Source organism: Saimiri boliviensis, chromosome 3, assembly GCF_048565385.1.
Source record: "Saimiri boliviensis isolate mSaiBol1 chromosome 3, mSaiBol1.pri, whole genome shotgun sequence".
In the NCBI taxonomy this organism is placed as follows: Eukaryota; Metazoa; Chordata; class Mammalia; order Primates; family Cebidae; genus Saimiri; species Saimiri boliviensis.
Genome location: NC_133451.1, coordinates 136,898,826 through 136,922,467, shown reverse-complemented (window position 1 = coordinate 136,922,467; position 23,642 = coordinate 136,898,826). Strand labels below are relative to the sequence as shown.

Below are 23,642 nucleotides of genomic sequence, written 5' to 3'. Positions count from 1 at the left end.
GTCAGGCAGCCCCGGTGCTCCTGAAGGGTCTGGGAGAAGATTATTTTTCCCTCTTGCCCACCACTGCAAACACAACTGCAGGTTCTCCCAGGGAGCTCATTGCAGGTGCCTCTTTAGACAACATTTCTAGAACATTTCAGGGTGACTACATCTGCACAGGGGGAGTGCCTTCCAGGTTCAGGCTTGCATGAGAGAAAGAGTCACATCCCCTTTGTATATGGAACATCAGCATTCCTGCAGATGAAAAGAAGTGCCTGCTTCTGATCTGAATAGCTGGAACACTGTGTCAAGAGTGTGATTGGGAGGTGGATTGCTTTCCTACTGGCTTGAAAGAAGAGCTGTGTTAGCCCCCTCCTCCCCAAAAAGACATCATTGCATTTCACTGAGATCTTCCCCAGCCACCTCTGTCAAGGATGGGACCTCTGTTCAACACTGGAGTATTGTATTTACCCATCAGCCTGTGCTGTGGTCAGTTTTTACCTGTGGGCACCTCCTAGTGGCATGAAGCCTGAACTGTTCAGCCCAGTGAATAAAATACTGGGGAAAAAAATTTTTTAAGTGTATACCACTGGGGAACAAGATAAGCTTCATGCGACTTCTGCCATTCCAGCCCCACAGGAGACAGTGAACCTCCTCACACACTGTATTAGTTTGTTTTTGCATAACTATATTAAAAAAAAAACTATCGGAGACTGTGTGATTTATAAAGAAAAGAGGCTTAATTGGCTCACAGTTCCACAGGCTGTGCAGAAAGCATGTCTGGGGAGGCCTGAAGAAACTTACAATCATGGATACTATAAAAAAAAACTATCGGAGGCTGGGTAATTTATAAAGAAAAGAGGCTTAATTGGCTCACAGTTCCACAGGCTGTACAGAAAGCATGGCTGGGGAAGCCTGAGGAAACTTACAATCATGGTGGAAGGTGAAGGGGAAGCAGGTATGTCCTATATGGCTGGAGCAGAAAGAATAGAGCAAAGGGGGAAGTGCTGTCACAAGAACAGCAAGGGAGAAATCTGTCCCCATGATCCAGTCATCTTCCACCAGATTCCTTTTCTAACATTGGGGATTACAGTTCAACATGAGATTTGGGCAGGGACACAAATCCAAACCATGTCACACACCCAGCACATTTCTCCTGCAACCAGCATCTGGCAAAGCCATCTCACAAAGATTCTGCGTAACCAAGGAACTCATACAGAATCTTCACCACTGAAAGCTCCCAGAGCTGAAGCTAAGTGACGATAAACTATAAACATTTAAGTCACATCCTCAAGGGGGAGAAAAGAACATTTTTAAAATAACCTAGAACAATAAAAATAAATGCAAAAATAGTTAGAATAAATAGTCTGCTCACATGAGAAGGAATGAGAAAACTAATTCTGGCAATATGAAAAAATGGAGAGTCACTCCCAAGATATCATACCACTTCTCCAGCAGTGGATCCAAATTAAGAGGAGCTCTTTGAAATACCAGATAAAGAATGCAAAAGGTTGATTATGAAGTTATTCAAGGAGATACAAAAAAACAGAAAGGTGAAAACCAACAAATTGAAAAAACAATTCAGGATATGACTGAAAATTTTCTAAATTGATATTTTAAAGAAAAACCAACCAGAATTTCTGGATGTGAAAGACGCATTTGGGGAACTACAACATGCGGTGGCAAGCTTTAACAATAGACTAGACCAAGTAGGAAAAATAATTTCAGAGCTTAAGGACAAGGCTTTTGAATTAATCCAATCAGACAAAAATTAAGACAAAAGAATTAAATGAACAAAGTCATCCAGAAATAGAGGATTATATAAAATGGCCAAACTTAACAATTATAGGTGTTCTGAGAGAAGAAAAAGCAAAAAAATTTGGAAAACTTATTTGGGGGAATAAATGAGGAAAACTTCCTGGCCTTGTTAGAGATTTAAACATCCAAATACAAGAAGCTTAAAGAACTTCTGAGAGACTCATTGCAAAAGGGGCATCACCAGGGCATGTAGTCATCAGGCTATCTAAAGTCAGCACGAAGGAAAGAATTCCTAGAGCAGTTAGACAAAAGTATCAGGTAACAGCAGACTTCTTGGCAGAAACCTTACAAGCCAGAAGGGATTGGGGTCCTATCTTTAGTCTCCTTAAACAGAATAACATCCAGCAAAGCTAAGTTTCATAAATGAAGGAGAAATAAAGTGTTTTTCAGACAAGCAAATGCCAGGGGAATTTGTCAATACTAGACTAGCCCTACAAGAAATGCTAAAACGAATTCTAAATCTTGAAACAAAAGATTGATACACATCAAAATAGAAATTTCTGAAGGCATAAAATTCACAAGGATTTCATAAAACAATACAGAGAAGAAAACAAAGTCACTAGGTAACAACATGATCTATTTAAAAGATACAGATTGGCAAAATGGGTAAAAGTTACAAACCAAATATCTGCTGTCTTTAACACATAAGGATTCTTGTAGACTCAAAGGAGTGGAAACATATTTCATAGAAGTGGAAATCAAAAGCAAGCAGAAGTAGCTATTCTTACATCAGATAAAACAGACTATAAAAGCAACAACAGTTTAAAAAAAAAAGACAAAGAAGGTCATTATATAATAGTAAAAAGATCTATTCAACAAGAAAATTTAACAGTCCTAAGTATATATGCACCTAATTTTCAAGCTTCCAGGTTTGTAAAGCAATTAGTGCTAGACCTAAGAAAAGAGACAGACAGCAGCACAGTGATAATGAGGGACTTCAACACTCTACTAACAACAGTAGACAAATCATTGAGACAGAAAGTCAACACGGAAACACTGAGGTTAAACTACACTATAGAATAAATAGACCTAATGGATATTTATAGAACATTCTACCAAGGAACTGCAGAATAAACACAGTTCTCATCAGCACACAGAACATTCTCCAAAGTAGAACACATGATAGGCCACAAAACAAGTCTCAATAATTTTTTGAAAATTGAAATTATATCAGGTATCTTCTCGGATCACAGCAGAATAAAACTAGAATTCAATTCTAAAAGGAACCCTCAAAACTATATATATGGATATGGACATTAACAATCTGCTCTTGAATGATGTCTGGGCTAACAATGAAATAAAGATGAAAATTGAAAATTTTGCAGTGAATGGTAACAGTGAAATAAGTTTTCAAAACTTCTGGGATACAGCAAAAACTATGCTAAGAGGAAATGTATAGCACTAAACACCTACATCAAAAAGTATGAAATATTATAAATTGACTACCTAATATGACACCTCAAGGAACTAGAGAAACAAGAACAAACCAAACCCAAAGCTAGCAGAAGGAAAATAACAAAGATCAGAGCATAAATAAATGAAATTGAAACAAAAAATATGTAAAATATTAAACAAAAATCTGGTTCTTTAAAAAGATAAGCAAAATAGATAGACCACTAGATAGATGAACCAAGAAAAGACCAGAGATGATTCAACTAATCTCAATTAGAAATTAAGATGGAGACATTACAACTGATACCACACAAATTCAAAAGATTATTTGAGACTACTATGGTGAACACCTGTTTTGCATACAAACTAGAAAATCTAAAGGAAATAGATAAATTATTGGAAACGTACAACTCCCCGAAGCTTGAATCAAGAAGAAATAGAAATCCTGAACACACCAGTAACAAGCAGTGAGATTGATTCAGTAATTAATAAAATAAAACTGCCAATTAAAAAAAAGTCCCCGGCCAGACGGAATCAAAGCTGAATTCTACCAGATATTCAAAGAATTGATACCAGTTCTTGCTGGGCACGATGGCTCATGCCTGTAATCCCAGCACTTTGGGAGGCCAAGGCAGGGATCACTTGAGGTCAGGAGTTCAAGACCAGCCTGGCCAACATGGTAAAACCCTGTCTCTACTAAAAATACAAAAATTAACCAGGTGTGGTGGCGTGTACGTGTAGTCCCAGCCACTTGGAAGGGTAAAGCAGGAGACTCTCTTGAACCTGAGAGGCAAAGGTTGCAGTGAGCCATTATCATGCCACTGCACTCCAGCCTGGGTGACAGAGTGAGACTCTGTCTCAAAAAAAAAAAAAAAAAAAGATTGAGAAGGCGGGATTGCTCCCTAACTTATTCTGTGGAGCCAGTATCATCCTGATGCCAAAACCAAGGAAGGACATAACAAAAAAGAAAAGTACAGACCAGTATACCTGATGAACATAGATGTAAAAATCCTCAACAGAAAAATCCTCAACAACAAACTGAATCTGACAGCACATCAAAAAAAATAATTCCCTATGAGGCCAAGCGTAGTGTCTCCCATCTGAATCGCAGCACTTTAGGAAGCCAAGGTGAGTGGATAATTTGAGGCCAGAAGTTCCAGACCAGCCTGGCCAACATGGCGAAATCCCCTATCTACTAAAAATACAAAAATTAGCTGGAAGTGTTGGTGCGGGCATGTAATCCCAGCTACTTGGGAGGCTGAGGCAGGAGAATTGCGAATTGCTTGAACCCAGGAGACAGATGTTGCAGTAAGCTGAGATCACACAACTGCACTCCAGCCTGGGAGGCAGAGCAAGACTCTATCAGGGGGAAAAAAAAAAGTAAAAAGGTAATTCCCCATGATCAAGTGGGTTTCATTCCAGGGATTCAGAAATGGTTCAGCATATGCAAATCAATAAATATGATTCATCACATGAACAGAATTTAAAACAAAAACTATCATCGCAATAAATGCAGAAAAAGCATTCAATAAAATTCAGCATCCCTTTATGATAAAAACCCTCAACAAACTAGGCATAGAAGGAACACACCTCAAAATCAAGCCATATATGAAACACTCAATAGCCAGCATCACGCTGAACAAGGAAAAGCTGAAAGTATTCCCCCTAGGAACTGGAACAAGGGAAGGGTGCCCACCTTCACTGCTTCTCTTCAGCGTATTGTAGTACTGGAAGTCTTAGAGCAATCAGGCAAAAGAAAGAAACAAAGGGCATGCAAATTGGAAAAGAGGAAATCCATTTATCTCTGTTTGCCAATGGTTGTATACCTAGAAAACCTTAAGGATGCCATGAAAAGACTCTTCAGATAAATGAATTGAAGAAAGTCTCAGGTTATAAAATCAATGTACACACAGTAGTAGCACTGCTGTATACCAACAACAACCAAGCTGAGAATCAACTCAATAACTCCCTTTTACAATTAGGCCGTGTGTGTATACACACACCACACACAACACACACACACTTAACCAAGGAGGCAAAAAATCTTCACAAAGAGAACTACAAAACTACAAAACACTGCTAAAAGAAATAGATGACACAAACAAATGGAAATACATTCCATAAGAATTCATATTCTGAAAGTGACTATACTGCCCAAAGATTCAATGAAATTCCTGTCAAAATATCAGCATCATTTTTCACAGAATTAGAAAAAACAATCCTAAAATTCATATGGAGCTAAAAGAGCCCAAATAGCCAAAGTAACTCTAAGCAAAAGGAATAAATCTAGAGGCATCACATTACCCAACTTCAAACTATACTATAAGACTATAGTAAACCAAAACAGTGTGGTACTGGTTAAAAAAAAAAAAAAAAGTAGATACGTAGAATAATAGAACAGAATAGAGAACCCAGAAATAAAGCCAAATACAACCAATGGATCTTTTACAACACATGCAAAAACAGAGTGGGGAAAGGGCACACTTATTCGATAAAGGATGCTGAGAAAATCAGATAACCACATGTAGAAGAATGAAACTGGACCCTTGCCTATCACCACATACAAAAATTAACTCAAGATGATTAAAGACTTAAATCTAAGACCTGAAACCGTAAACATTCTAGAAGAAAACTTAGCAAAAATTCTTCTAGACATTGGCCTAGGCAAATCATTTATGACTAAGACCGCAAAAGCAAATGCAACAAAAACAAAGATAAATAAATGAGACCTAACTAAATAAAGTTTCTGCACAGCAAAAAATCATCAGAATAAACAGACAACCTACAGAATGGGAGAAAAATTTGTAAATTACACATCGGATGAAGAGCCAATATCCAGAATCTACAAGGAACTGAAATCAGCAAGGAAAAAAAAACAAGTAATTCCATTTAAAAGTGGGCAAATGGGCCGGGTGCGGTGGCTCAAGCCTGTAATCCCAGCACTTTGGGAGGCTGAGGCTGGTGGATCACGAGGTCAAGAGATCAAGACCAACCTGGTCAACATTGTGAAACCCCGTCTCTACTAAAAATACAAAAAAATAGCTGGACATGGTGGCGCATACCTGTAATCCCAGCTACTCAGGAGGCTGAGGCAGGAGAATTGCATGAACCCAGGAGGCGGAGGTTGCGGTGAGCCGAGATCGTGCCATTGCACTCCAGCCTGGGTAACGAGCAAAACTCCGTCTCAAAAAAAAAAAAAAAAGTGGGCAAATGACCTGAATAGACATTTCTCAAAAAAATATATGCAAATGGCCAAGAAACATGAAAAAATGCTCAACATCAGTAATCCTGAGGGAAATGCAAATTAAAACCACAGTGAGATACCACCTCACCCCAGCCAGAATGGCCATTATTAAAATGTCAAAAAACAGTAGATGTTGACATGGATGTGGTGAAAAAGGAATGCTTATACATTGCTGGTGATAAAACAATAGAGATCTCAAAGAAGTAAAAGTAGATTTACCATTTAACCCAGGATTCCCACTACTAGCCATCTACCCAAAGGCAAAGAAGTCACTATATCAAAACTGCACACATGTTTATTGTAGTACAGTTTACAGTTGCAAAGATATGGAATCAGCCTCATTGCTCATCAGCCAATGAGTGGATAAAGAAAATAGGGTTTGTATCATGGAATACTATTTAATAAAAAAAGAATGAAATAGCATTTTGCAGTGACTTGGATAGAACTGTAGGCCATTATTCTAAGTGAAGTAACTCAGGAATTGAAAACCAGATACCACATGTTCTCACTTATAAGTGGAGACTTAGCTTTGTGTATGCAAAGGCACACAGAGTGGTATAATGGACATTGGAGACTCAAGAGGGGAGGGTGGTGGGGAGTAAGTGATAAAAAACTACTTGTTGGGTACAGTGTACACTACTTGGGTGATGCGTGCACTAAAACTTTAGACTTCATTACTGTTACCTCCTCCATGTAAACAAAACCACTTGTACCCCTAAAGCTATTGAAATAAAACATTTTATTTTAAAAATTAAAAATAGAATTACAGTATGATCTAGTAATACTGCTTCTGGGTATATATCCAAAAGAATTGAAAGCAGGATCTTGCAGGATTGTGCACACCCGTGTTTGTGGCAGCATTGTTCACAACAACTAAATGCTTCAAGCAACCCAAGTATCTATCAGAGGATGAGTGGATACACATATATGGTATACACATACAACAAAATATTACTTAGCCTTAAAATGGAAGAAAATTTTGACAAACGTTACCACATGGATGAACCTTAAAGACATTATATTAGGTGAAATAAGCCAATCACAAATACACAAATACTGTACAATTCCACTTATCTGGAGTAGTCAAATTCATAGAAACAGAAGTAGAGTAGTGGTTGGCAGAGGCTGGGGAGAGGTGGAAAAATGAAGGGCAATTTAATGGATATAACGTTTCAATTTTACAAGATGAAAAAGTTCTGAAGATTGATTGCATAACTGTGAATATACTTAACAGTACTGACCTATACGCATAAGTAAAGATGGTAATTTTTGTTACGTGTTTTTTACAATAATTTTTAAAAATCTGGGAACAATTCTTTCTTAAGGTCATAATTTAGGATTTAGACAGCATTATTACTATTTTTAATTAAACTTTATTTTCAAGAGCAGTTTTCACAGCAGAATATAGGGGAAAGCACAGAAAGTTCCTGTGTACCACCATTCCCACACATGCACAACCTTCGACATTCCTGGGTAGAGTGATACATTTGTTACAGTTGATGACCCTGCATTGACACATCATCACCCCAAGTTTGTACTTTCCCTTAGGGTTAACTCTTGGTGTTGTACATTCTATGGATTTTTACAAATATGTAATGACAAGTATCCACCACTGTAGTATACGGAATAGTTCCTCTGCCCTACAAACCCTCTGTGTTCAGCCTCTTCTTCCTTCCCCACTAACCTCTAGCAACCTCTCATCTTTTTACTGCCTCTGTAGTTTTACCCTTTCCAGAACATCATATAGTTGGAATCATACAGTAGACACCCTTCAGTAGGTGAACAGATAAAATATGGTACATAGATAAATGGAAGATTTATCAATTTGGGTTTCTTGTTTGTTTGAGACAGTGTCTCACTCTGTTGCCCTGGCTGGAGTGCAGTGGTGTGATCTTGGCTCATAGCAGCCTCTATTTCCTGGGATCAAATGATCCTCCCACTTCAGCTGGGACTACAGTGATGCACCAGCACACCCAGCTAATTTTTGCATTGTTTGTAGAGACAGGGTTTCACCATGTTTCCCAGGCTGGTCTCAAACTCCTGGGCTCAAGTGATCTGCCTCAGCCTCACGAAGTGCTGGAATTACAAGCGTGAACCACTGCACTTGGCCTGGGTTCTTTCATTTAGCAATCTGCATTTAAATTTCTTCCATGTCTTTTTGTGACTTAATAGCTTACTTATTTTTAGTGCTAAATAATCTTCCATGTATCTATGTACCACATTTTATCTGTTCACCTACTGAAGGGTGTCTTGATTGCTTCCAAGTTTTGGCAATTTTAAATTGTTATAAATAAATAAGGCTGCTCTAAACATCTGTGTGTAAATTTTTCTGCGGGTAAGTTTTCAGTTCATTTGGGCAAATACCAGAGAGCACAATTGCTGAATCATACGTAAAAGTATGTTTGATTTTACAAGAAACTGCCAAACTGTCTTCCATAGTGGCTGTACCATTTTGCATTCCCTCTAGCAATGAGTGAGAGTTCCTGTTGTTCCACATCGTTGTGGGCATTTGGTGGTGTCAGTGTTTTAGAATTTGGCCATTCTAATAGGTATGTAATGGTATCTCATTATTGTTTTAATTTGCAATTCCCCAATGACAGATGACATTGAACATCTTTTCATATGCTTACTAGCCATCTTTACATTGTCTTTGATGAAACATCTGTTTGACAAAACATCTGTTCTGATCTTTTGCCCATTTTAATTGAGCTGTTTTCTTAATGTTGAGTATTAAGAATTCTTTGTATATTTTAGATAAACAGTCCTTTATCAGATGTGTTCTTTGCAAATATATTCCCCAGTCTGTGACTTTTCTTCTCATTCTCTTCATGCTGTTTTTTTTGGAGCAGAAATCTTAAATTTTAATGAAGTACAGCTTATCAATTTTTTCTTTCATGGATTATGGCATTGGTGGTGTATCTAAAAAGTCATCACCGTATCCATGGTCATCTAGGTTTTCTCCTGTGCTATCTTTATGAGCTTTATGGTTTTGCATTTTGCACTTAGGTCTATGATCCATTTTGAGTTAATTTTTATGAAAAGTGTAAGGTCTCTGTCTGGTCCTTTTTTTGTATGTAGATGTCCGGCACCATTATTCCAGCACCACTGTGGAAAATACCATATTTTTACCATTGTATTACCTTTCCACTTTGTCAGAGATCAGTTGACTACATTAACGTGAGTCTATTTCTGGGCTCCCTATTCTACTGACCTATTTGTCTGTTTTTTCACTGATACCATATTGTCTTGATTACTGTAGCATTCCAGCTAGTCTTGAAGTCTATTAATAAATGCAGAATTATTTTGATAACACTTGTCAACTAAAGTTTGTGGATTTTTAAGCTAGTGATCTGTTACCAACCTAATTCTACTCTGCCCTGTGCTCTCATTTGTCTTCATAGTACTCTAGTTGGAAAAATAGAGCTGCTGTAGTTGAATTAATAATCAAGCTTGGCTTTCTGTATTTTTTTTCCCCCAATTGTAAGTGCTGGTCTATCATAACACTATTTAAGAGGCTATGAGAGTGCCTCTGGTACCTACAACAAATATGTAACTCATTTTTAATCAAGAAGTTAAGGTTAAGTGAAGATAAATCAGCCAGATGGAACTTTAAAATTATGTATATATTCTGTTTATTATACAAGTATTTGGTAGGTTGCAATGATAAAAAATGTTAAAACAGTGGCTTGTAAGTACTATAAACATGAATTTAGTCTTTATGATTTGGTATTAGTTATGGCTGTCTTTTTCTTCTTTTGTTTTAGGAGTCTACTATGGCTCAAGAATCTCCCAAAAATTCAGCAGCAGAAATTCCAGTGACTAGTAATGGAGAAGTTGATGACTCTCGTGAACATGGCTTTAATAGGGTAAGAACACTTTTGTTTCTCTTAATGCAAAGAATCATGATAAGCCTTTAAATGTTGAGATGAAAGTAATAGACAAAATTTAATGTAGGATTGTTTTCTTAGACTGGCTTCAGTCAGGAATCTAATGTTATTATATAGAGATAATGAGGAAGACCATCTTAGTAGTTTGTCAAGATTAAGCTCCAGGCCAGTAAACTATTAGGCTTTGGTGTTATTTTCAGTAATTGATCAGCACAAGAGTATGTATGATGATTTTGGTATCTAACTTTATAAGACTGCTTAATTCTATTCTTAATAAAAACATTATCCTTTTAAAATTAGCACTCTCTAGGCCTACGATAGGAGGGGCTATCCCAAAGACTTCGGAAATGCCCTTTAAGGCCTTTTTCCCATTGTCTTGCATGTTATCACATGGCTCCCCTTTAGTCACGCTAATCTCTCTAGCAGGTGGCTGCTCCATAGTCTGCTTGTATTATTTCTTTACCACAGGGCCAGCCTGCAAATTTTCCAAACTTTTATGCTCTGCTTTCCTTTTAGATATAAGTTCCAACTTTAAGTCATTTTTTTTTCTTTCATACCTGATTGTAGGCTGTTAGAAGCAGCCAGGTTATATCTTGAATGCTTTGCTGCTTAGAAATTTCTTCTGCCAGATACACTAATTTGTCACTCTTAGGTTCAAACTTCCACAGGTCCCTAGGATACGATATGAATGCAATGCCACCAAGTTCTGTGCTAGGGCGTAACATGGGTGACCTTTACTTCAGTTCCCAATCACTTCCTCATTTCCATCTGAAACTTTGACAGCCTGGACTTCACTGCCCATATTTCTATCAGCATTTTTTGTCACAACTATTTAGTCTGTAAGAGGTTCTAGACTTTCCTTCACATTCCTGTCTTCTGAGCCCTCAGCTTTCCAACCTCTGCTCGTTACCCAGTTCTAGAGCTGCTTCCATTCCATGTATTCAGGAATGTTTATAGCACTGCTCACTCATTGGTACCAATTTTCTTACGTTAGTTTATTCTTATGTTGCTATAAATAAAATACAGGAAACTGGGTAATATATAAAGAAAAGAGTTTTGTTTGGCTCACAGTTCTGCAGGCAGTAAAGGAAGCATGGCACCAACTGGTAAAGCCCTCAGGAAGCTTCCAATCATGATGGAAGGTAAAGGGGGAGCAGACACATCATATGGTGAGAGCAGGAGCAAGAGAGAAGAGGAAGGACTTGGAGTCTTTTAAACAACCAGATCTCTTGTGAACTGGGTGGGAGCTCATCACCAAGGGGATAGTCCTAAACCATTCATGAGGGATCTGCCCCCATGATGCAATCACCTCCCTCCTAGCTCCATCTCCAGCATTGGGAATCACATTTCAGCATGAGATTTGGAGGAGACAAACATCCAAACCATATGCTGAGGAGGTGGGGTAGGAAGATTGTGATCCAAGGATACAAACTTGCAGTAGATGGGTAAGTTCTGGAGGTATAATGTACAGCATGCTAACTATAGTTTAGTAACTATGTAATTTATTATATACTCGAAATGTGCTAAGAGAGTAGATCTTAAGTATTCTCACCCACACATGCAAATAAAAATGGTAACTGTGAAATAATTGATCTGCTAATTAGCCTGATTGATTGTGGCAATCCTTTCATAGCATATATGTAAATTGAAACCACATTGTACATGTTACAGTTAAATACAATTTTGTCAATTATACTTCACTAAAGCTGGGAGAAAAAAAGACTATCCTTCCTCTACTGGAGGCTTTTGTTTTCAGATTATTGCATTTGTGTGGGTCTATTTCTGGTATCTCTTTTTTTTCTTCTTCTTCTTTTTTTTTTTTTGGTCTGACCTTGAAGCAATAACATTATCTTATTTACTTACCACAGTAATTAAAACTGGAGCAAATGTCAGCTCCAACCATGATATCTGGTAGTTTATTTCACCAGCTTTGTTCTTTGAGGTTGCCTTGTACATTAAACTCATTCATGAGTCTTAACCTTTATTTGTTTTTGAGTAGCACTGAAACAAATTTTTCCCCTTCCTTTCAAATTTTAACTTTAGAATAAAATGTGTTATTTTATTTTTTATTTTTCTATGTTGTTGGGGTACAGGCGGTATTTGATTACATGAGTAAGTTCTTTAGTGGCAATTTGTTAGATTTTAGTGTACCCATCACCCAAGCAGTATACACTGCTCCGTATTTGTAGTCTTTTATCCCTTGTCCCCTCTCACTCTTCCACCCAAGTCCCTAAAGTCCATTGTATCATTCTTATGTCTTTGCATCCTCATAGCTTAGCTCCCACATATCAGTGAGAACATATGATGTTTGGTTTTCTGTTCCTGAGTTACTTCACTTAGAATAATAGTATCCAGTCACATCCAGGTCACTGCAAATGCTGTTAGTTCATTCCTTTTTACGACTGTGTAGCATTCCATCGTGTGTGTGTGTGTGTGTGTGTGTGTGTGTGTGTGTGTGTGTATTAGTTTCTTTATCCACTCGTTGATTGTTGGGCATTTGGGTTGGTTCCATGATTTTGCTGTGTGAATTGTGCCGCTATAAACATGCTTGTGCAAGTATCTTTTTCCCATAATGACTTCTTTTCTTCTGGGTAGATACCCAGTAGTGGAATTGCTGGATCTAGTGGTACTTCTACTTTTAGTTCTTTAAGGAATCACCGCACTGTTTTTCATAATGGCTGTACTAGTTTACATTCCCACCAGCAGTGTAGAAGTTCACCACATCCACGCCAACATCTTACCGTTTTTTGATTTTTCAGTTATAGTCATTGGGGTTTTGATTTCATTTCCCTGATCTTTAGTGATGTTGAGCATTTTTTCATATGCTTGTTGGCCATTTGTATATCTTCTTTTGAGAATTGTCTGTTCATATCCTTAACCTACTTTTTGATGAGTTTTTTTTTTCTTACTGATTTGTTTGAGTTCATTGTAGATTCTGGATATTAGTCCTTTGTTGGAAGTGTAGATTGTGAAGATTTTCTTCCATTCCATGAACTGTTTATCCTGTGGGGTGTTCCTATTACTATGCAGACACTCTTTAGTTTAATTAGGTCCCAGCTATTTATCTTTGTTTTTAATGCATTTGCTTTTGGATTCTTGGTCATGAAATCCTTGCCTAAGCCAATGTCTAGAAGGGTTTTTCCAATGCTATCTTCTAGAATATTTGTAGTTTCAGGGTTTGGGTTTAAGTCCTCAATCTATCTTGAGTTGATTTTTGTATAAAATGAGAGATGAGGATCCATTTTCATTCTCCTACATGTGGCTAGCCAATTATGTCAGCACCATTTGTTGAAAAGGGTGTCCTTTCTCCACTTTATGTTATTTGCTTTGTCGAAGATCAGTTGGCTGTAAGTATTTGGGTTTATTTCTGGGTTCTTTATTCTGTTCCATTGATCTGTGTGCCCATCATTATACCAGTACCATGCTGTTTTGGTGGCTCTGGCCTGATAGTATAGTTTGAAATCAGGTAGTTTGATGCCTCCAGGTGTGTTCTTTTTGCTTAGTCTTACTTTGGCCATGTGGGCTCTTTATGGTTCCGTATGAATTGTAGATTTGTTTTTTTCTAACTCTGTGAAGAATTATGGTGGTATTTTCATGAGGACTGCATTGAATTTGTAGATTACTTTTAGCAATATGGTCATTTTCACAATATCAATTCTACCCATCCATGAGCGTGGGTTGTGTTTCCACTTGTTTGTGTCGTCTGTGATTTCTTTCAGCAGAGTTTTGTAGTTTTCCTTGCAGAGGTCTTTTGACTCCTTGGTTAGGTATATTGCTAAGTTGTTTTCTTGTTTTTTGGGTTTTGTTTGTTTGTTTGTTTGTTTTTGTCTTTCCGTTTGTTTGTTTTTTGTTTTTTGCAGCTGTTGTAAAAGGAGTTGAATTCTTGATTTGATTCTCCACTTGGTCACTCTTGGGGTGTAGAAGAGCTACTGATTTGCATAGATTCATCTTGTATCTGGAAACTTTGCTGAATTCTTTTATCAGTTCTAGAAACTTTCTGGAGCAGTCCTTAGAGTTTTTGAAGTAAATGATCATATCGTCAGCAAACAGTGACAGTCTTATCTTCTCTTTACTGATTTGGATGCCCTTATTTCTTTATCTTGTCTGATCGCTCTGGCTAGGACTTCCAGTACTCTGTTAAAGAGGAGTAGTGAGAGTGGGCATTCTTGTCTTGTTCCAGTTCTCAGAGAGAATGCTTTCAACTTTTGCCCATTCAGTATTATGTTGGCTGTGGGCTTGTCATAGATGGTCTTTATTACGTTTAAGTATGCCCCTTGTATGCTGATTTTGCTGAGAGTTTTAGTTGTAAAGTGATACTGGATTTTATCAAATGCTTTTTCTGCATCTATGGAAAAGATCATGTGACTTTTGTTTTAAATTCTATTTATGTGATGTATCACATTTATTGACATGCATATATTAAACCATCCCTGCATCCCTGGTATGAAACCCGCTTGATCATGGTGGATTATCTTTTTGACATCTTGTTGGATTTGATTAGCTAATATTTTGTTAAGAATTTTAGCGTAAGTGTTCATCAAGGATAATGGGTCTATAGTTTTCTGTTTTGGTTATGTCCTTTCCTGGTTTTAGTATTAGGGTGATGCTGGCTTCGTAAAATGAATTAGGAGGGTTCCTTCTTTCTCTATCTTGTGGAATAGTGTCAAAAGGATTGGTACCAATTCTTTGTTGAATTTCTGGTATAATTCTGCTGTGAATCTCTCTGGTCCTGGACTTTTTTGTTAGTAACTTTAAAATTACCATTTTAATCTCACTGTTTGTTATTGGTCTTTTCAGGATATCATTCTTCTTGATTTAAGCTCCGAGGGTTGTATTTTTCTAGAAATTTATCTGTCTCTTCTAGGTTTTCTAGTTTGTGTGAAGGTGTTTATAGTAGCTTTGAATGGTCTTTTGTATTTCAGTGGTGTCAGTTGTAATATCTCCTGTTTTGTTTCTTAGTGAGGTTATTTGGATTTTCTCTCTTCTTGGCTAATCTTGCTAATGGTTTATCAATTTTACTTATATTTTCAAAGAACCACCTTTTTGTTTCATTTATCTTTTGTATTGTTTCAATTTCATTTAGTTCTGTTCTGATCTTGGTAATTTTCTTTATTCCGCTGGGTTTGGGTTTGGTTTGTTCTTGTTTCTCTAGTTCCTTGAGGTCTGACCTTCGAATGTCAGTTTGTGTTCTTTCAGTCTTTTTGATGTAGGCATTTAGTACCTCTTTGCACCCTTAGCACCACCTTGCTGTTTCCCAGAGGTTTTGACAGGTTAATTTTCATCTTGTTTTCGCTTTTGACCCAGTGCTCATTCAGGAGCAGGTTATTTAATGCTCATGTATTTGCATTGTTTCAAAGTTCCTTTTGGAGTTGATTTCCAGTTTGATTGCACTGTGGTCTGAGAGAGCGCTTGACATAATTTCAGTTTTTTAAAATTTATTGAGGTTTGTTTTATGGCCTATCATATGATCTGTCTTGGAGAAAGTTCTGTGCACTGTTGAATAGAATGTGTATTCTGTGGTTCTTGGATGAAATGTTCTGTATATATCTGTTAAGTCCATTTGTTCCAATGTATAGTTTAAATCCATTGTTTCGTTGTTGACTTTCTGTCTAGATGACCTGTCTAATGCTGTCAGTGGAGGATTGAAGTTCTCCACTATGATTGTGTTGCTGTCTATCTCATTTCTTAGGTCTATTAGTAATTGTTTTATAAATTTGAGAGCTCCAGTGTTAGGTGCATATATCTTTAGGATTGTGGTATTTTCCTGCTAGACAAGGCCATTTACCATTATATAATGTCCCTGTTTATCTCTTTTAATTGCTGTTGCTTTGGAATTTGTTTTGTCTGATATAAGAATAGCTATCCCTGCTCACTTTTGTCGTCCATTTGCATGAAATGCCTTTTACCACCCCTTTTCTTTAAGTTTATGTGAGTCCTTATGTGTCTTTTGAAGGCAGCAAATGGTTGGTTGGCAAGTTATTATCCATTCTGTGGCTCTGTATCTTTTTTCTTTTTTTTTCTTGAGACAGAGTCTTGCTCTTATTGCCCAGGCTGGAGTGCAATGGCACTAGCTCGGCTCACTGCAATCTCTGTCTCCTAGGTTCAAGTGATTCTCCTGCCTCAGCCTCCTGAGTAGCTGGAATTACAGGTGCCTGCCACCACACCCAGCTAATTTTTGTATTTTCAGTAGAGACAGGATTTTCACCATGTTGGCCAGGTTGGTCTCGAACTTCTGACCTCAGGTGATCCACCCGCCTCCTTCTCCCAAAGTGCTGGGATTGCAGGCACCCAGTCGGTTCCGTATCTTTTAAGTGGAGCATTTAGGCCATTTACATTCAATGTTAGTATTGAAATGTGAGGTACAGTTGCAGTCATCGCGCTCTTTGCTGCCTATGTACCTTTGTTTTGGTTTTTGCTTTTTAATGTGTATTTTTGTTTTGTAGGTCCTGTGTGATTTATGCTTTAAAGAGGTTTTGTTTTGATGTGTTTCCAGGATTTGTTTCAAGATTTAGAGCTCCTTTTAGCAGTTCTTGTAGTGGTGGCTTGGTAATGGAGGATTCCCTCAGGATTTGTTTGTCCAGAAAGACTGTATCCTTTATATATGATGTTTAATTTCGCTGGATACAAAATTCTTGGCTGATTGTTTTGTTTGAGGAGGCCAAAGACAGGGCCCCAATCCATTCTACCTTGTAGGGTTTCTGCTGAGAAATCTACTGTTGATTTGATAGGTTTTCCTTTATAGATAACCTGGTGGTTCTGTCTCACAGCTCATAAGATTCTTTCCTTCATCTTAACTTTGGATAACCAGATGACAGTGTCTCAAGGATCTTTTTGCAATGAATTTTTCAGGTGTTGTTTGTGCTTGCTGTATTTGTATGTCTAGGTCTCTAGCAAGGCTGGGGAAGTTTTCCTCAGTTATTCCTCCAAATAGGTTTTCCAAGCTTTTAGAATTCTCTTCTTCCTCAGGAACACCAATTATTTTTAGGTTTGGTCATTTAACATAATCTCAGACTTCTTGGAGGCTTTGTTCATATTTTCTTATTCTTTTTTTCTTTGTCTTAGTTGGATTGGGTTAATTCGAAGACCTTGTCTTTGAGCTCTGAATTTCTTTCTTCCACTTGTTCAGTTGTATTGCTGAGAATCTCCAGAGCATTTTGCATTTCTAAAAGTGTGTCCAAAGTTTCCTGAAATTTTGTTTTTCTTTTATACTATCTATTTTCTTGAATATTTCTCCCTTCACTTTTTGTTATCGTTTTTTGGATTTTCCTTGCATTGGGCTTCACCTTTCTCTGGTCCCTCCCTGATTAGCTTCATAACTAACCTCCTGAATTCTTTTTTAAGGTAAGTCAGGGTTTGGATCTATTGCTGGTGAACTTGTGTGATTCTTGTAGGGGGGTCGGGGGGTGTTGACAATGAGCCTTGTTTTGTCATATTACCAGGTTGGTTTTCTCATTTCTTCTCATTTGGGTAGGCTCCTTAAGAGGGAAGGTCTAGGGCTGAAGGCTATCCAGATTATTTTGTCCTGTGGGGTGTTCCCCTTTGGGATTATTAATGTAATAATCCCATTACTGGGTATATATCCAAAAGAAAATAAATCATTCTACTAAAAAGACACATGCACTTGTATGTTCATCAGAGTGCTCTTGACAATCACAAAGACATAGAAGGAATCTAGGTACCCACCAGTGGTGGATTGGGTAAAGAAAATGTGGTAGATATACATCATTAAATACTAGGCAGTCATAAAAAAAAGAACAGAGTTACTTCTTTCTTTTTTTAGTTGAGTTTTACTCTTGTTACACAGGCCGGAGTGCAATGGCACAATCTCGGCTGACTGCAACCTCCGCCTCTTTAGTTCAAATGATTCTCCTACCTCAGCCTCCCAAGTAGCTGGGATTACAGGCATGCACCACCACACCCAGCTAAGTTTTGTATTTTTAGTAGAGACGGGGTTTCCCAATGTTGTTTAGGCTGGTCTTGAACTCCCAAGCTCAGGTGATCCACCCGCCTCAGCCTCCCTAAGTGCTGGGATTACAGGCATGAGTCACTACACCCAACCAAAATTACATCTTTTGCAGCAACATGGATACAGCTGGAGGCTATCCATTTGTTTTTGTTTTTGTTGCTGCTGAATTAACATAGGAACAGAAAACCAAATGCCACATGTTCTCACTCATAAGTGCTAGCTAAACATTGCATACTCATAGACATAAAGATGGCAAGAACAGAAACTGGGGATGACTAGAGTAGGGAGGGAGAGAAGATGGCAAAGGGTGAAAAGTACCTGGGTGACAGTATCATTGGTACCCCAAATCTCAGCCTCATGCAATATATCCAGGTAGCAAACCTGCACATGTAACCCCTGAATCTAAAATAAAAGTTGTAATTAACCATGTGCGCGTGGGCACGCACGTACACACACACACACACACACACACACACACAGCATTTGAGTCATTTACATATTTAATAGTTTTTAATTAAAAGCCATGTGCTTTCTTAACCCATGAGTGAAAATAGTATTTCAGAAGTATCTTTTGACTGTTTTGGATAAATTACCCTCAAGATCTTTTAAGCATCCTAAATTTAAATACCTAAATTTTGGCTCAGTTTCCCCATTTATCCATTTGTTTTCCTGAGGAATAAACAGGAAAATTGCATTTAACTCCAAATCCATTTTTCTATAAGAGATAAAATTTTATAGAGAAAATAAATATATTAATATATTTTATAGACTAGTAAAGAGATGTCGTATGTAAAAACTGGATCATCACCAAAGTTTTCTCAGGTACTTATATACATCTTTTATACTTGTTTAAAATCTTATCATGGCTTTTGTTTAATGCATAATACACTTTTTAAAAGTCTATTTTACATAAAATCAAGGTGGTAGCTTATTACATTGTCATAACCTGCCTGGCCAGCTGGTGTCACTGTGGCACAGGCAATGAACTTACAAATTTTTGTGTTCTTGTTTGCGTTTCTCATTGCAGATGTCTGAGTTTTTTATTTACTTTCTTAGTCTGTCCTAAGAGAGCACCTGGTTATCTTCACATTCAACATTCACATTTATGTAGAGACAGTATCATCCTAGAAATCCCCTTGCCAGCAGTTTAGTCATTGCCTCATATGTTAATGTTTTTAAGTTTGTTCCTTTTTTTTTTTTGAAACAAAATCTTGCTCTGTCACCCAGGCTGGAGTGCAGTGGCACAGTCTCGGCTCACTGCAACCTCTGCCTCCCGTGTTCAAGCGATTCTCCTGCCTCAGCCTCCCGAGTGGCTGGGGCTACAGGCGTGTGCGCCACCATGCCTGGCTCATTTTTGTATTTTTAGTAGAGATGGGGTTTTGCCATGTTGGCCAAGCAGGTCTCAAACTCCTGACCTCAGGTGATCCTCCCATCTCAGCCTCCCAAAGTGCTGGAATTACAGGCATGAGCCACCATGCCCAGCCTCCTCTTTTAATTAAGATGGGGCAGCAACAGCTAGACGTGGAGAGGATAATCATCTTAGTATTATCTCAGTCTTTTACAGTAAAAATATTTCTGCTTCTAAATAAATGCATTTTATTTAGAAAATAAAATTAAAAGTGCTGGTCAAAAATTAGATTAAGAAATTTGCAACTAATACCATGAGTTTAAGAGCAGAAATAAATCATATTAACTCCACATGGTTGAAACTTCTTGTGAATTAATTTATAGTGGGTAGATTTAGAGACGTTGCCTCATTAGACCTAGCTAAAATGGATTATTTCCCGTGGAAGACCCAAAACAAAAATTCATATACAAAAAAAAATATACATACATACACCTACCAAATTTTGCGTTCAAATTTAGGTAGGTTTATGTATGTACATTTTTCTAGAGAAAGTGCATTCATAGGTGAAAACACCCTAAATGACCCCCTGAACACTGTATAAGGGTTCTCAGGTTCCCTGAATCTTAAGAACCCCTCACCTGTTAAGTTTTAAGTTAAATCACAGAGTATTAGTTCAATAGAAGTACCTTAGAGATCTCTGAGTCTCACTATGTTGTTTTACACTGGAGGAAAAGGGCCCTTGCGGTTGTTATGGAATTACCCAGTATTAATTAAGTAGCTGTACCAAAAGCTTATGTGATTTGACTATAAGTGCAGTGAGTACAAGAGCACTCTCATTTATTACCTTATTTCCAGAGTTTGGTAACAGTTTTTGGCACATACTACCTAAGAGGGCCTTTCAATAAATGTTTGGTGAATAAGTGAATGTTTTATTCATGTAAGAACCAGGACTAGAAACCAGATCATTAGACTTCTCTGGAAAACAAGGGAAGTGATATTGTAATCTTATAGTTGGTACATCTTATGTCCTTAATTTCCCTGCATGTGGTATTTGAGTGTGTGAATATGGAGTCTTTGTTGTTATTGTTTTAATTTTTAATAATTTTGTTGAACAAAGTCATTTCTTCATTCCGTGTACTTAGCAGTTTGCAATATCATACATTACAGTCGGGAGAACATTTGGGAAAGAAATATAGGAAATTGTCAGAAGTCTATTTTAGACATATTTCCATCTTCCAACTCCTACCCTCACCAGTCACGTGTTGTAACTTATGTTAAAACCTGCGTTCTGAATGAAGAGACTCCCCCAAACAGGCTTTGTGTGAGCAGCATGGCTGTTTATTCACCCAGGTGTGGGCGGGCTGAGTCTGAAAAGAGAGTCATTGGAGGGCAGCGGGATAGGAGTTGGTTTTATAGGTTTGGGGTAAGCAGTGTGGTATTTTGCAAGCTGGGAGGGGGTTGTGGGTTCTGGAGTCATGAGGTTAACCAAGGTCGGTTCCAAAGTCCAATGACCTTCTCAGTTGGTGCTGGAATAAGAAACAATAGAAAAATGTCTCAAGTTAGTTATGCCCCACAGGGGTTGATCATTCTTTTGCTTTTACTTTGGGTTTTCTAGTTTCAGAAGGCCCTCCAGAGGTGTACGTGCAGGCCATGGCACCATCAGTCAGCCTAATAGACCTTACAACTTATTTATCTGCTTTTCCCAAGAGATTGGAATCACTATTAGGTCAGAGATAGTGTATACACACAGCACAGTTTATAGTTCATAGTAGTTGCTCAATAAAATAATGAATTCTAGTAAATAGACTTAGAAGTTGACATATTTTCTACTTCAGCCATCCTACCCTAGAGTTTTCATAGCACGGGATGACAGTTTGTCTCCATTCTATGTAGGAATGCAATATAATGTTTCCACGTTACTCACACCTAAAAAATGTAATAGCTCGGTCAGTGGCAACAATGATTTGTTGGGGACTTTTTCAGAGAGCCAGTTTTGACCAAATATGTATGCTGTTCCCTTTTAGAGGTGTGGCAAATTTTTTCAAGGATTGTTTAACCCGTGCAAAATCTAGATTCATTTTAATACTCACTTTTTAGCTATAGGCTATACTCTTAATACTATTAATACAAATTAAAATTTTAAGTATATATATTTTAATATACATTAAATTAATTCTGGATTGAGAGTCCTGTTGAGAATATAATTCATAATGAAAGGTTGAAGGCTTATCTATCTTAATTATAATCTGTGAGTATGCCCTTATTTATAAACAAAAGCTATTAGGAATATATTTTTTAATTTCTTGGAGAAATTATTTTGAATGTAGATACATATAAATGTTTCCACAGTGATAGTATGTGAACGAATTCAGTATTCTTTGATGCAGGTTGGTACATTATTTCAGTCTTATCAAACTTCTGAACTACTTAGAATCCAGACTAAGCAGGGGAGGCCAAGAGTGTAGGCAATGAACCACCAAATGGTACTGTAAGTTCTTGTTAAATATTGTTGAATGATGGAATGAGAGAGGGGGAGAAAGGAAGATTGAAATTGTGTGTGTGTGTCGCTGGTGTGTGTGTGTGTGTGGTAAAATGGAGAAAATATTAATAGATACGTTAGGAGATATACTCTCTTGATTAGGTAGAATAAGATATAGGAGGATATTGTGATCATAAGTGAGTTATTAAACTTATTTAAAGTGAGAGTCTAGAAGTGTTGCTTCCCAAGTGATGACAAGGTCTAAGAGTGACAATTTGAGTTTAGGTTGCCTGAGTGGAATATGGAGTATGAAAGATGAAAGGCATTAGAGATGAAGATGTTAATGAAATCTGAGACTAAGGTGTAGGTTGGGTTATTCTAAGTCTAAAATGTCTTTTATCTGCCCTGATAACTTCTTTGGTTCATTGTCCAACTACAGATTCCCAAACCTGATCCAGATTACCAGTTTTAGGCATTTCTGCAAGTATACTGAGGAAAAATAAAATCACATACCTTTATGTATCATTATTACTGTTTCCCGTCATTCTGCATCAACATTGGTAGGCAGGCTCATGCAATAGATTTTAAGTGTTTTACAATTTATATTTTAAAATATAGCAACATACTATATACCATGACTTTAGTGGACTGTACAGCCTAGACAGCAAATATATCAGCTTGGAAGGAATTGCTAACTGAACATATATAATTATTTCCTGAAGAGTTTCCAACTACTTGCAAAAGGTTAGAACCACACAGTTGAATGGTGAAAATTAGGGGTAAAGCAGAAACCCTAGATATGCCAAAACGCTCAATAAATATTTGAAATTGACTGGAAAGAAGGTAGATGACAATGTTGAGGTTGGGAGGAGGGCAGTGAGGTAGGGTGGCACACAGGAAATGGGTAGGGTTGGGGTCAGAGTTGCCCAAGAATGGAAAGCAGTTCTCTACAACAGATCCTTAAAATAGACTAAGGATCATCTTCATCAGAATCACCTGACTTCCTTGTTTTGAAATTCGGATTTCTGTGCTTCACATTCCAACTCCATGAGAATCACAGCAGGCAATTAAGAGCAATCTGCATTTTTAACAGGATCCTCAGTTTTAGAAGTACCAATAGACTTAGAAAATGCTGACCCTGCCATTTAACAGGGTCGGCATTGTTGATAAGCAGAATGTTGGAAGATAATCAGTTTTATGAAACTCAAGAAAATTGTGGAGAGACAGAGAGGCCTATAACGGGGTTAATAATGTTGCAGAACTGAGGATGTGGAGGCTATTCTAATAATAGCTTGGCTTCTGGCAGATATTTTTTGTAGAAAGCTAACCGTTTAACAAAGGAGATTTTAAATTAACAAAATTCATCAAACATTTAACATAAGTTTTTCAGTTTGTTTCTTTAAAAATTTTATTATGTAGATGCTTTGGAATGTTTTGACCATTTTGAAGGATGAGATGTTTAAATTGAGAAAATTTCTTGGTAAATGAAGTAATAGACACTCTGCTAGATGTCAGGACTACAAGTGGTG

General features: G+C 37.4%; 1 protein-coding gene across 5 annotated transcripts in view; it reads left to right on the top strand.

Annotated features, from left to right (window-relative positions):
- ARFIP1 (ARF interacting protein 1) overlaps positions 1-23,642 on the top strand; it is a 121,881-nt gene that overhangs the window by 37,530 nt on the left and 60,709 nt on the right. For all 5 annotated transcript variants that reach the window (XM_074396818.1, XM_010338595.3, XM_010338598.3 and 2 more), the window contains exon 2: positions 10,198-10,299. In XM_074396818.1, coding sequence (XP_074252919.1) covers positions 10,207-10,299 — 93 coding nt within the window. In that variant the 5' untranslated portion in view covers positions 10,198-10,206. The remainder of the gene's footprint in view (positions 1-10,197; positions 10,300-23,642) is intronic.